Below are 14884 nucleotides of genomic sequence, written 5' to 3'. Positions count from 1 at the left end.
TATACGTATAAAGATACACAACATATCCCTCCAAACTGCCAATATATATATATATATATATATATATATATATATATATATATATATATATATATATATATATATATATATATATATATATATATATATATATATACCCCCAGAGGCGCAATTCTCAGTGTATATACAATGAGTCTAATCTCTGTTTAAAGATTAATATATTCTTAGCTGGTGGTGAACAGGTTACATGCAGCCTTACTGACACTCGTGTAATAATAGATATGCTTTAAACACAAACACTTACGTACTTGCTTGCTTATTTAATTAAACACTTAGGTACTTGCTTATTTATTTAAATAAACACTTACGTACCTGCTTACTTATTTAAATAAAAAACTTTAGTACTTGCTTATGTAATTAAAGATATGCTTGCTTACAACAGGTGCTGGTGGTGGCAAGGAGGGAGAGTCAGTGGGTGAGGGAGCAGCTAGGTGAGGCATTGGGTGCTGATACCGTGGCTCTACTAAGCAACAAACAGGGTTACCATCAGGTCCTTAAACTGTGAGATATCATCCTTTTTCCTCTTGTCCTTTTTTTTTTTTTGTACTTGGGAAAATTGGATACATCAGTAATGTGCTACTGCAGTATTCTGTATGATAGTTACCCCTGTCAATCCTTCACTGAAGATGGGTCACATAATATACATGTTGTTAAAATCTTTTAGCCTGAGATGAGAGAATTAAGTAGGGTAATAAGGATAGTTTGTTTTTCAAGGGAGGAGGGGAAGGGTTGTCTCGATGCTGCTGAAGGACTTTTGATCCAAGCAATCGGAACTGTCTTCCCCTTCGTTGATTGCCTCCAATTTCCAAGGCGTTGTTATGACCCCTTTGGATTTAACGTTTCCTTATGAATATAATAATTGTTTGTCCCGTTGATAGTACTGTTGGTTTGTTATTTTTGTTGTTGTGTGAAGAATGAGTCTTATTAGCGTAAAGTTAACGATAAACTTAACATGGTTAACTCAAGATTTTATGATAACTTGTGAACTGTAATGTTATGATTGTCGTGTTAAGTTATTGTAATAATTAACTGCTTGTTAACTTATGAATGATCGCTGGAATTATAGTTCCTGCGGTTAGTTTCCAGACCAAACCTCCCTGTATGTATAGCCTTGCACCTCCTCTGTTTTACTGATGCTAACTAGTTTTCTGTAATAAATAGTTATCTGTGAGAAAGGAAATCCATTAGGAGACAAAAGCCCGGTGGCCTGGTGGCTAAAGCTCCCGCTTCACACACGGAGGGCCCGGGTTCGATTCCCGGCGGGTGGAAACATTCGACACGTTTCCTTACACCTGTTGTCCTGTTCACCTAGCAGCAAATAGGTACCTGGGTGTTAATCGACTGGTGTGGGTCGCATCCTGGGGGACAAGATTAAGGACCCCAATGGAAATAAGTTAGACAGTCCTCGATGACGCACTGACTTTCTTGGGTTATCCTGGGTGGCTAACCCTCCGGGGTTAAAAATCCGAACGAAATCTTAACTTCTTTTTTTTAACTACAACAATTCCTGTAGTATTATGAGGCGCAATCTAAGAGGAAACAGCACCAAGGCCAGCAAGAAAACACCGAAAAATCAACTATTCAACAAGTGTAGCCAGGATGACGCCGGCCCAGCAACCACCCCTCTCACCACCGCTCAAGGCGACACCACAACAATAACAACAAACATGGCTGCCACCAGCCCATCCTCCCCTCTCTCCCCCGGATTCAACCTACCAAGTAGTCTCTCAGGTATGACCAACGATCCAGATACCCTAAAGACATGCATCTTCAACTTAGTTATTGAAAATATGAATCTTCGAGAGACGCTAACAAAACAAGACACCAAGATGACACAACTCGAGAACAAAATCCTCAGTCTTGAACAAAAGTTATCAACACCAGGAATGACTAACTGTGACAAGACCATCCAAACAGTCATAGATAGCCATACCCAACAAATAATATCTCTTAATACAAAGGTTGAAGAAGCAGTAAAAGAATGGAAGAACAACTTAGATAACCAGTTCAGTGACTACTTTGCTCTCCAAGAAGATAAAACTGAACAAGATAAACTATCGGACGCAGTAATAGTTAACAGTCCACTTTTTCCCAGTGATATGAACCAAACAAACAGTAAAGAAATTACTCTGCAGATCATAAAGGACCAAACAAGTGTTATTGTACCAGAGTCTGAAATAAAAGAAGCCAGGTTACTAGGATCCCATGGTAGAAAAAGTGTTATGCTTAGATTCCACTCACATGACAGGAAAAAAGACTTAATTATTGCATCTATTAAAGTAAAGAAAGAGGTATACATAAACGAGTGTCTTACCAAAAAACGTCAGAACCTCCTGTATAGAGTCAGAAAACTTAAGCGGGAGAATAACGACACAATACACCAATGCTTCACACGGGATGGGAAAATTCTTGTTAGGAAAACAAATGTAGGTCAACTGTACACAATCACGAACGAGAATGATCTATCACGATTTCTCAGGGATACTAATCTTACAGAGAATAACTAAACAATGTCCAACTTAAAAGCCTACGTAGTGTAGTGTATGTTTTGCTCCATTATTGTTCAAATTTCATTGTACAATCTCTTAGTAATTAAATAATCAACTACCTCATTTTGTGATTTTACTAGTAAGCATAAGTCACCTTATGTAATTTTCTTATTTACTATTGTTTGCTTAAACATTAGCTGAATTGATACTTTCTCTGTCCATATTACTACCTCATATTTTTTTAAATACTATCAATTGATATTACTTACTAAAATTAATAATTATCATTTTTACTATAATTTCAATTTACTCTTAACATTTTTGACATTTAATAACCATTACTTGTCTAATTACCTTTACCTGTTTTAATACCACATTTACTATCTTAGAGTACTCTTAATTACCTTGTACTGCCATATAACCTCTAGTATAACTACCAGTGCAATATTGAATGAAATAAACATTACTTTTTCACTTTTTTTGTAATCATTATTACTTACTAAAATTTTATTAAACACCATATTTACTACCAGTCAATTTTACTTTTGTACATTAAACATTATTTTATACTTCCCATAACATTTTGTTGCCAAATTTTCAAGTTTGTATATTCAACTCCAACCTTTATATTATCCTTTGTACCTGTGTACCTGTGTACCTGTCTACCATCTTACTATCATATTATAACCAAGACATTACCATTGTTATTTTTTACTATTATTCTTTTGGTACTTTAATTGTGAATTTTATTTTGTCAATTTAAATCTAGTTATACTCTTGATCTTGTCAACAACCTATACCAGACCCTAGTGCAATTGCAAGTACCATTTCAATTTGTATTTTTATATTATAAGTTTATATTATAATTCCTACTCTAAGATTGTTTTCATATCTTAGTGACTATATTGTGTGTGCAATTAGTGTATATTTCAATTATATTATTGTTCAAGGCCCTTAACTATCTTTTGCTAACTAGTACCAACTACCTCATATATCTTTTTTTTTTTTCTACTTTTTTTTATTCTTTTGCTACCTTAACTTGTATATTTTATCTTGTCAATTTAAATCTAGTTATACTCTAATTCTTGTAAACAACTTATATAACACCTTAGTGCAATTACAATTGAGAGTCTTGTGCCTTTTTTATATTATTAGATTAAACTCAGTTGTACTATAGTCAATACCAAATTCATTATATTAGACCATATTGCAATTACTAGTGAGAGACTGGTGCTATTTTTAATTTGTATTTTTATATTATTAGATTAAATCTAGTTGTACTATAGCTCATTCTAGCTCAAAACATAGACTCCACAAAAGTCATTATATTAGACCTTAGTGCAATTACAAGTGAGAGTCTTGTTCTATTTTAAATTTGTATTTTTATATTACTAGTTTATACCTAGTTGTACTTTAGTTCATTCCAGCACAACACATAGACAACATCAACTTCATTATGTGTAGTAGTGACTATACTCTATATGACCAAAATACTCTAGCTATATACTTATCCAAGCTTCCCACCACTACAGATATCAGTACTAGAACTCAACACATAACTCAGGATATAAATAACCATAATTTAAACCTAGAAGATGATTGATCACGTTGACCCTGATCTAAACCTCCATAATCTGACACCCAATCAAAACCTATTGGAAAGTAACTGCCTTTATTACACAGCATCACAAGCCAGCACTATCCTAAACAATGCTAAAAGCCTATCAGTACTTAACTACAACATCAGGTCCTTAAGCAAACACTATGATGACCTCCTGGCACTCCTTGAATCACTAAAGACACCCTTCTCCTGCATTATTCTTACTGAGACCTGGCTTAAGCAGGACACAATAGATATCTACCCTCTACCAGGATACACAGCAATTCACAACTGCAGACCAAACCAAGTTGGGGGTGGTATTGCAATCTATTACTCTAACCAATTATCTTGTATTAGCACCACTTGCTTTAGTGATGAATATGGGGAATACATTTTTGCTAATTTTACTGTAAAAAACCTTAAGACACCTATAACAATCGGTGCCATTTACCGGATACCTCACACAAACATCCCAAATTTCAGTGAGAAATTAAAGTCACTAATAACAAACAGACAAATGAATAAGCACCACCTTCTCTTAGCTGGAGACTTCAACATCAACCTTGGCTTACTAGATGATCAGCCTGTAACTGATTTCATCAACAATATGAACAACACACTTCTCATACCAACAATAACTAAACCAACCAGGCTCACTGAGACAAGTGCAACCATAATAGACCACATATGGACCAATATACTAGCCCCCCTTAAATCAGGGATAATCACAGATAGCACTACAGACCACTACCCTACCTTCCTCCTGACAAACATTAATAAACCACCACTTGAATACAACAAAGTCTCATTTAGACTCCATGACGAGGCCTCAATAAGGAAGTTCACAACTGACCTAGAGATTGTTGACTGGCCTACAGAATTCTCCAAGGCCAATGGTATTGATGACTGGACAGACATTTTTCTTAACAAATTACTTAGACTATACAACAAACATTGTCCTATAAAAACGAAACAGATCACAAACAAACGGCTTGGTTGCCCATGGCTAACCAGCACCATTCTGAAATCCATTGACAAGAAACACCAATATGAAAAGCAATATAGACAGGGCTTAATACACAAAGATATTCTTAAACACTATTCATCAGTTCTCACCAAAGTAATAAAGAAAGCCAAACAACTATACTACTCCAGTAGATTCACAGACACTAGAGGAGATATAAAAAAGACCTGGAAAACACTCTCTCAGATTCTAGGGACCCACAAACTGAAAAAAAAACAAGAATATTGTCCTAACTAAACCTAATGAAACACCACTACATCCCACTGACACAGCTAACAAGATAAACGACTTCTTCTCAACCATAGGATCTAATCTCGCCAATAAAATCCCACATACTAATGCCCATGCCGGGGACTACCTAGATGGGAATTTCCCAAATTCCTTCTATCTTGCACCAACTGAGCCCTCGGAAGTCACCGAGATTATAAAGTCACTTAAAAACAACTCAGGGAATCTGTCTAATGTCCCACCATTACTGTACAAGCGAGCGGCCCATATCCTTTCGCATGCTATTTCATTACTTTTTAACAAGTCACTAGAAACTAGCACCTTCCCGAAACTACTCAAGATGGCAAGGGTTACACCAATACATAAAGGTGGTGACCCTACAGACTTAAACAACTATAGGCCAATATCAAACTTACCATTGCTATCCAAAATCTTTGAGAAACTCGTGCACAGGAGACTATATTCATTTATAACAGCACAAAACATACTCAACCCCTGCCAATTTGGATTTAGGAAAAATAAAAGCACTAATGATGCAATCATAAAAATGCTAGATCTGCTTTACACAGCATTGGAAAATAAGGAATATCCACTAGGAATTTTTATTGACCTAAGAAAAGCTTTTGACACAGTAGACCACGACATCCTACTCCACAAACTTGACCATTACGGTATAAGAGGCCATGCGCTTGCTTATTTCAAATCTTACCTTACTAATAGGTATCAGTATGTTACCATTAAAGACACAGCATCAACAACACGGCCACTTGATACTGGAGTTCCGCAGGGAAGTGTCCTTGGTCCCCTGCTCTTCCTCATATACATCAATGATCTTCCAAACGTATCCCAACACCTGAAACCCATTCTCTTTGCTGACGACACGACTTATGTCATCTCTCACCCTAATCTTGCCACCCTCAACACCATTGTTAACGAGGAGCTGATCAAAATATCGACTTGGATGACAGCCAATAAACTTACGCTTAACACTGACAAAACCTACTATATTATGTTTGGTAGCAGAGCAGGAGATGCACAAATTAACATTAAGATCGACAACACTCTAATTACCAGACATAATGAGGGCAAATTCCTAGGCCTATACCTTGACAACAACCTGAATTTCAGCACCCATATCCAACACATAACCAAAAAAGTATCCAAAACAGTTGGGATCCTCTCCAAGATACGATACTACGTGCCGCAAAATGCCCTTCTCACACTATACCACTCATTTATCCATACCTCACCTATGCTATTTGTGCTTGGGGATCAACTGCAGCAACACACCTAAAGCCAATAATAACCCAACAAAAAGCTGCAGTAAGAATAATCACTAAATCCCATCCCTGGCAACACACCCCCCCACTCTTCATAGATCTAAACTTACTCCCTGTTCAGTACATCCACACTTACTACTGTGCAATCTACATCTACAGGACCTTAAACTCCAATATCAACCTTGACCTAAAACGCTTTCTTGATAGTTGTGACAGAACCCACAGGCATAACACCAGACACAAACATCTCTACGACATTCCCCATGTCCGACTAAACCTTTACAAAAATTCAATGTATGTCAAAGGCCCTAAAATCTGGAACACCCTACCTGAGAACTCTAGAACTGCAGACACATTCATCACCTTCAAAACTACCATTAGAAAACATCTTATCTCCCTGATAAACCCCATCAACTAACTACACGAATACCACCTGGTGGTTCACACTTACACTCACTCACCCATTTGACCATAAACAGAAATATTAATCTCAATCTTAAAATAATGAATCCTATGATACTCCAATACTGAAACTATGTACTGTGCCAAAACAAAAGCATTCACATTGCTAAACTCACAAACTAGTATTTAGTCACTTAGCCATAATACCAACTTACCTCATAATTTGTAATATTTTAAAATAAAGAATTAAACTAAGTCTGCCCGAAATGCCTAGCCATGCTAGGCGTTCTAGTGGTACACTCTGTAATCATTATTTAACTACATGTAAACCACACAACAACCAAATTCTGTAAATTCAACATTGTAATCTTTATAGAGAATAAACTTTGAATTTGAATTGAATTTGAATAAGAACATCTTGCAGGTTGGAGAGTCGGAGTGTGGTTGTGTGGAGTGAGGATGAGGGAGGAGGAGGAGGCGAGTCTTTGCAGCAGCTACCGTGCTCACAGTTCAGCCTGGTGGTGGAGTGGGAGGCTGCTGCATCACCATCCTCCACCTGTGTCCACCACTGCACCAGACAGAACATCCCTGTAGTCTCCTTCACCATCTCCACCGCTCACTCCCCAGGCCTGTACCTACAAAAATTGCTTAGATATAATTTATGGTTCATTCCAGTTTTTCCCCCTCCAGTGCGGCTCTGCCGTCGTTGGCAAGTGTGAGAGTACACTGTTCTGGGATAAAAATAAATGATCCTTCCAGATGAAACATCATAACCATCATTCACAGTGGAAGCGCTGTATTTTCTACCTCCAGGACTCGAGTCTGGCTAACCATTTTTCCTGAATTCCTTCCACAGAGGTTACCCTGCTCGCACTCGAACACCACATCACATCCCCCGCATCCCCCCTCCCCCCCCAAAAAAGCAGCTTGTTTCTACTTGGATCTAACTCGCTCAAACCCCAACTCTTAAAACTTCCTTCACTCCCATCCCTTTAACCTACCTGGGACAGCCCCTACATTTACCTCGGTCCACCCTTGATTTAAACAATCTTGGTCATCTTGTTCTGCTCCATCGTTTCTAAATGGCCAAACTACCTCTCTCTACCACTCTCTGAAGTATATCTTTCATATCACCACAGACATTATTCTTCACTCCTTATTCTCGGTATAATATCCATACCTCACATTGCTTTCAAACATTACTCTTCACTGCCTCCAACCTCCTTCTCGCTGCAACATCCAAATTTTCATTCATGCCTGAAACCCATATAAGTGTTGACGCTATAATGCATTCTCATGTATACTTCCATCTTTTTTTTTATACAACATTGTAAACTCCTTCGCTAACTTCTGCAGCTCTTCTTTTTTAACCGTTTCCAGTCACTGCAGAAAAAACTGGACACAATCACAAAAAACTTGCAGTGCGAGTAAAAATTGTTATGGTACTGCAATATTCTCTAATTATTTATTTACAAACCGAACTAAATAATACAGACAAAGATACAATCTAGAGAGCCTCATTTTATTGGGACGGTGTTTCTCTCTTGTTGAAGTTGTGTAAATTTTTACACGGCAAAATGCTGTATCGCTAATAGCTTATTCTGCATCGTGTCTTTGTATCATTATATTAATGGTATATAATACCGAAAAAGTGATGAGTAAGACATGTGCAACACATGGATATCTTCATTGTCCAAACGACTGAAAAAGCCTGCTGCGCGGGCGAAACATCTCGGCAGTAAAGATATCCAAGTGTTGTCTAGGTGTGTTATTCAGCAGTGTGCCTTTGTGGTAATACCTGTCTGCTGTACGTTATTTTATGCACGTAGTACGTAAAATGATAACGTGTGTGTGTTGTGGGTATAATGGGGAGTTGATATGACTGGAACAATAGATGTCCATGCTCTGGTTGCGTTGTATTAAGATACAGTTATATAGGTCTGCGGAGCCGAGGTCCTGCCTCAAAGGAATCCAACTTATAACTCTCAGATCCCACCTACGTGCGGGATATGAAACTGAGAAGGTCAGCGAGTGGTTTCAAAAGGTACGTGAGTTGACACTAGGAGATATTAGAAAACGTTTCTATCTTAGAACCTTGGTCACGTCTTAACATACACAGATTAAAACGACAGTATATATATATATATATATATATATATATATATATATATATATATATATATATATATATATATATATATATATATATATATATATATATATATATATATATATATATATATATATATATATATATATATATATATATATATATATATATATATATATATATATATATATATATAGGCCTATATAAACTCACTTTAATTTGTGTATGTTAGAAGTAATCAAGGTTCTAGTGTTTCCTCAGGTGTCTTGAAACCAGTTTGTCAGTATCAGTTACCAAGGTTTATACCAGGTTGACTGAGTACGTACTCTACCAACCGTCATACTGGTTGGAACACTAGTGTTATCATATTACATATATTAACAGTATCGACGTGTGTGTGTGCAGCTGGTGTGAGAGTAGAGGAGGTAGAGCGGGGCTGCAGCAAGAAGCTGAAGGTTACGCATGAAGAAGAGTCGACCTGTGAAATTGATGGAGGTGGTGTTGGAGGCAGGAAAGGTGACATCTTCACGCTGGTGGCATCAAGTAGTGTAACCACTAACGCTGAGCTACACTATATCCTCACCTCCATCTATGACATCAACCTGGTGGAGAGGTGCTTAAGGTACACCAAATTCGCAAGTCATAGCACTATGTACCAGGAGGGGTCCTGGCCTGGGTCTTCTCCATATGGTGACCCAATTTTGACACATTTTATTTATATCGTAACAGTAAAATTGCTTACTCAGATTTTCATTAACGATTTAAAAAAAAATCCGTTTTAATGCTAGAAGTGGCAACTAAAATATCCACTGTATATATTTTAACCCTAAAAAGGGGCGGGGGAGTAACTGAAATTCATATCTTAACCTTAAAAGGGATAACTAAAATTTATATTTTAACCTTAAAAGGGGTAACTGAAATTCATATTTTTAAAATGGAAAAATTGCTAGTTTCATGCTAGCACATCCTTACCGTGTTAAAAGGCATCGACCCCCCCCCTTCCCTTTTTATCCACTAGAGTTTACCCTTTCAGTGAGGTGCTCAGCTGTTTGTGAGATGCTCTTCTTCTAAGGACATAATGTTCTCTAGTCACGAATTTAGAGTTTTTCCCAGTTATGATTACCTCCGGTTGCTAAAGAGAGGTATAACCCCTAACGTGTTTTTACACTTCCCTAGGAATAACAATAATAGTAGTAGCGATATAATAACGGTAGAATTACCAGCAAAATGTTAGGTAAATGGACACAGATGCAACTAATGTAACATTTTATTGTGGCAATGTTTCGCTCTCCAAAAGCTCGCATGTGTGTTCATTTACCTAACAATAGTTATAACTTAGCATTAATAACTGGTTACAGGGACGTGGTTGTGGATGAGGATAGTGGAGTCCAGGCTTGGGCAGACTTACTCCTCGACGAGAGGACATGTGTGGTGCTGCAGCCTCTGCACCAGCTGCGTACTGACGCCCACCTACACCAGCTTACCTGCCAGCTGGTGCTGCTCTCCCTTCAGGTCACCACCTGTTATCTTATCCTCTACTCCCATCCGCCGGCTAATTCAGGGTACAATCAACTGTAGAGTGATATAAAAGTTGATAGTGTTTAGTACACACACACATACTATATATATACAATGGGCTAGTAACCCCTTTTCCTGTAAAGATTACTAAAAAGAATAAGAAGAAAATTGTCAAAGTGGGAAGTCTGAATGTGCGTGGATGTTGTGCAAATGATAAGAAAGAGATGATTGTGGATGTTATGAATGAGAAGAAACTGGATGTCCTGGCTTTAAGTGAAACAAAGCTGAAGGGGGTGGGAGAGTTTCAATGGAGAGGAATAAATGGGATTAGGTCAGGGGTTTCAAATAGAGTTAGAGCTAAAGAAGGAGTAGCAATAATGTTGAAGGATAAGCTATGGCAGGAAAAGAGGGACTACAAATGCATAAATTCAAGGATTATGTGGAGTAAAATAAAGATTGGATGTGAAAAGTGGGTTATAGTAAGCGTGTATGCACCTGGAGAAGAAAGAAGTGTAGAGGAGAGAGAGAGATTCTGGGAAATGTTGAGTGAATGCGTGGGGAGTTTTGAATCAAGTGTGAGAGTAATGGTGGTTGGAGATTTCAATGCTAAAGTGGGTAAAAATGTTATGGAGGGAGTAGTAGGTAAATTTGGGGTGCCAGGGGTAAATGTAAATGGGGAGCCTTTAATTGAGCTATGTGTAGAAAGAAATTTGGTAATAAGTAATACATATTTTATGAAAAAGAGGATAAATAAATATACAAGGTATGATGTAGCACGTAATGAAAGTAGTTTATTAGATTATGTATTGGTGGATAAAAGGTTGATGGGTAGGCTCCAGGATGTACATGTTTATAGAGGGGCAACTGATATATCAGATCATTATTTAGTTGTAGCTACAGTTAGAGTAAGAGGTATATGGGAAAAGAGGAAGGTGGCAACAACAAGTAAGAGGGAGGTGAAAGTGTATAAACTAAGGGAGGAGGAGGTTCGGGCGAGATATAAGCGACTATTGGCAGAAAGGTGGGCTAGTGCAAAGATGAGTAGTGGGGGGGTTGAAGAGGGTTGGAATAGTTTTAAAAATGCAGTATTAGAATGTGGGGCAGAAGTTTGTGGTTATAGGAGGGTGGGGGCAGGAGGAAAGAGGAGTGATTGGTGGAATGATGAAGTAAAGGGTGTGATAAAAGAGAAAAAGGTAGCTTACGAGAGGTTTTTACAAAGCAGAAGTGTTATAAGAAGAGCAGAGTATATGGAGAGTAAAAGAAAGGTGAAGAGAGTGGTGAGAGAGTGCAAAAGGAGAGCAGATGAAAGAGTGGGAGAGGCACTGTCAAGAAATTTTAATGAAAATAAGAAAAAATTTTGGAGTGAGTTAAACAAGTTAAGAAAGCCTAGGGAAAGTATGGATTTGTCCGTTAAAAACAGAGTAGGGGAGTTAGTAGATGGGGAGAGGGAGGTATTAGGTAGATGGCGAGAATATTTTGAGGAACTTTTAAATGTTGAGGAAGAAAGGGAGGTGGTAATTTCATGCACTGGCCAGGGAGGTATACCATCTTTTAGGAGTGAAGAAGAGCAGAATGTAAGTGTGGTGGAGGTACGTGAGGCATTACGTAGAATGAAAGGGGGTAAAGCAGCTGGAACTGATGGGATCATGACAGAAATGTTAAAAGCAGGGGGGGATATAGTGTTGGAGTGGTTGGTACTTTTGTTTAATAAATGTATGAAAGAGGGGAAGGTACCTAGGGATTGGGGGAGAGCATGTATAGTCCCTTTATATAAAGGGAAAGGGGACAAAAGTTTTGAGACTCTATGACCGCGGGTTCAATCCCGGCCGGGGGTATGGTTTATACCAGGAAAAGTATACGGTAGGGTTATAATTGAAAGAATTAGAGGTAAGACAGAATGTAGAATTGCGGATGAGCAAGGAGGCTTCAGAGTGGGTAGGGGATATGTAGATCAAGTGTTTACATTGAAGCATATATGTGAACAGTATTTAGATAAAGGTAGGGAAGTTTTTATTGCATTTATGGATTTAGAAAAGGCATATGATAGAGTGGATAGAGGAGCAATGTGGCAGATGTTGCAAGTTTATGGAATAGGTGGTAAGTTACTAAATGCTGTAAAGAGCTTTTATGAGGATAGTGAGGCTCAGGTTAGGGTGTGTAGAAGAGAGGGAGAATACTTCCCGGTAAAAATAGGTCTTAGACAGGGATGTGTAATGTCACCATGGTTGTTTAATATATTTATAGATGGGGTTGTAAAAGAAGTAAATGCTAGGGTGTTCGGGAGAGGGGTAGGATTAAATTATGGGGAATCAAATTCAAAATGGGAATTGACACAGTTACTTTTTGCTGATGATACTGTGCTTATGGGAGATTCTAAAGAAAAATTGCAAAGGTTAGTGGATGAGTTTGAGAATGTGTGTAAAGGTAGAAAGTTGAAAGTGAACATAGAAAAGAGTAAGGTGATGAGGGTATCAAATGATTTAGATAAAGAAAAATTGGATATCAAATTGGGGAGGAGGAGTATGGAAGAAGTGAATGTTTTCAGATACTTGGGAGTTGACGTGTCGGCGGATGGATTTATGAAGGATGAGGTTAACCATAGAATTGATGAGGGAAAAAAGGTGAGTGGTGCGTTGAGGTATATGTGGAGTCAAAAAACGTTATCTATGGAGGCAAAGAAGGGAATGTATGAAAGTATAGTAGTACCAACACTCTTATATGGATGTGAAGCTTGAGTGGTAAATGCAGCAGCGAGGAGACGGTTGGAGGCAGTGGAGATGTCCTGTCTAAGGGCAATGTGTGGTGTAAATATTATGCAGAAAATTCGGAGTGTGGAAATTAGGAGAAGGTGTGGAGTTAATAAAAGCATTAGTCAGAGGGCAGAAGAGGGGTTGTTGAGGTGGTTTGGTCATTTAGAGAGAATGGATCAAAGTAGAATGACATAGAAAGCATATAAATCTATAGGGGAAGGAAAGAGGGGTAGGGGTCGTCCTCGAAAGGGTTGGAAAGAGGGGGTAAAGGAGGTTTTGTGGGCGAGGGGCTTGGACTTCCAGCAAGCGTGCATGAGCGTGTTAGGAGTGAATGGAGACGAATGATACTTGGGACCTGACGATCTGTTGGAGTGTGAGCAGGGTAATATTTAGTGAAGGGATTCAGGGAAACCGGTTATTTTCATATAGTCGGACTTGAGTCCTGGAAATGGGAAGTAAAATGCCTGCACTTTAAAGAAGTGGTTTGGGATATTGGCAGTTTGGAGGGATATGTTGTGTATCTTTATACGTATATGCTTCTGAACTGTTGTATTCTGAGCACCTCTGCAAAAGCAGTGATAATGTGTGAGTGTGGTGAAAGTGTTGAATGATGATGAAAGTATTTTCTTTTTGGGGATTTTCTTTCTTTTTTGGGTCACCCTGCCTCGGTGGGAGACTACCGACTTGTTGAAAAAAATAAAATATATATATATATATATATATATATATATATATATATATATATATATATATATATATATATATATATATATATATATATATATATGTATGTATGTATATAAATGTGTTTCTTCAAAGTTACGTGTTCCGGAGCGGCGTGGTTAAGGCCATGGCGCGCCTGGTGGCTACCTGCGCCCTCTTCCGCTCACCTGACTACACCGTCTCCCTCCTGCTGGCTCACAACCTTCACCAGGTCAGTCTTTTTCGTAACTCCATCATGAAAAAATACTAGTACTAAACACCAGTGTGTCATACAGTGGTTAATCGTTCTCTGTTTTGTTTTATTCTCTCACCCGAGTACTACAACCGGTTCCGTCTCTGCCTCAACGCGCTGAGTTTCTTGGGTTATACACAAATAACCTGCACATAGGAGAGAGAAACCTCTGACGATGTTTCAGTCTGACATGGACCATTTGCAAGTCACACTAACTTGTAAATGGTCCAGGTCGGATCGAAACGTCGTCATAAGTTTCACTCTCCTCTGTGTGGGATTATTTATGTATTGTTCCAGTCGCGGTATTGTGCCTTTTTGTTCGTGAATTGTCCTGGGTGGCTAACCCTCAGAGTTAATAATCCGAGCAAAACCTTATCTCTTAACCTTCAGTAGGTCAGTCATACTATTACATTAATGGTGTGCACTACCGAGGTGCGCAGATGCTGCAGTTTAGATACAAACAACTCTAAACAGCAATTATCCCAAACT

At 38.2% G+C, this 14884-nt stretch overlaps 1 protein-coding gene across 1 annotated transcript in view; it reads left to right on the top strand.

Moving 5' to 3' along the window:
• Positions 1–14884, top strand: part of LOC128701519 (uncharacterized) — a 109874-nt gene that overhangs the window by 89801 nt on the left and 5189 nt on the right. The window contains exons 8-12 of the mRNA XM_070101532.1: positions 422–540; positions 7487–7689; positions 9578–9794; positions 10531–10734; positions 14260–14374. Coding sequence (XP_069957633.1) covers positions 422–540; positions 7487–7689; positions 9578–9794; positions 10531–10734; positions 14260–14374 — 858 coding nt within the window. The remainder of the gene's footprint in view (positions 1–421; positions 541–7486; positions 7690–9577; positions 9795–10530; positions 10735–14259; positions 14375–14884) is intronic.

This window comes from Cherax quadricarinatus, chromosome 78 (assembly GCF_038502225.1).
Source record: "Cherax quadricarinatus isolate ZL_2023a chromosome 78, ASM3850222v1, whole genome shotgun sequence".
Classification (NCBI taxonomy): Eukaryota; Metazoa; Arthropoda; class Malacostraca; order Decapoda; family Parastacidae; genus Cherax; species Cherax quadricarinatus.
The sequence above is the reverse complement of the archived record's forward strand: the minus strand, read 5'-3'. Positions and strand labels throughout refer to the sequence as shown.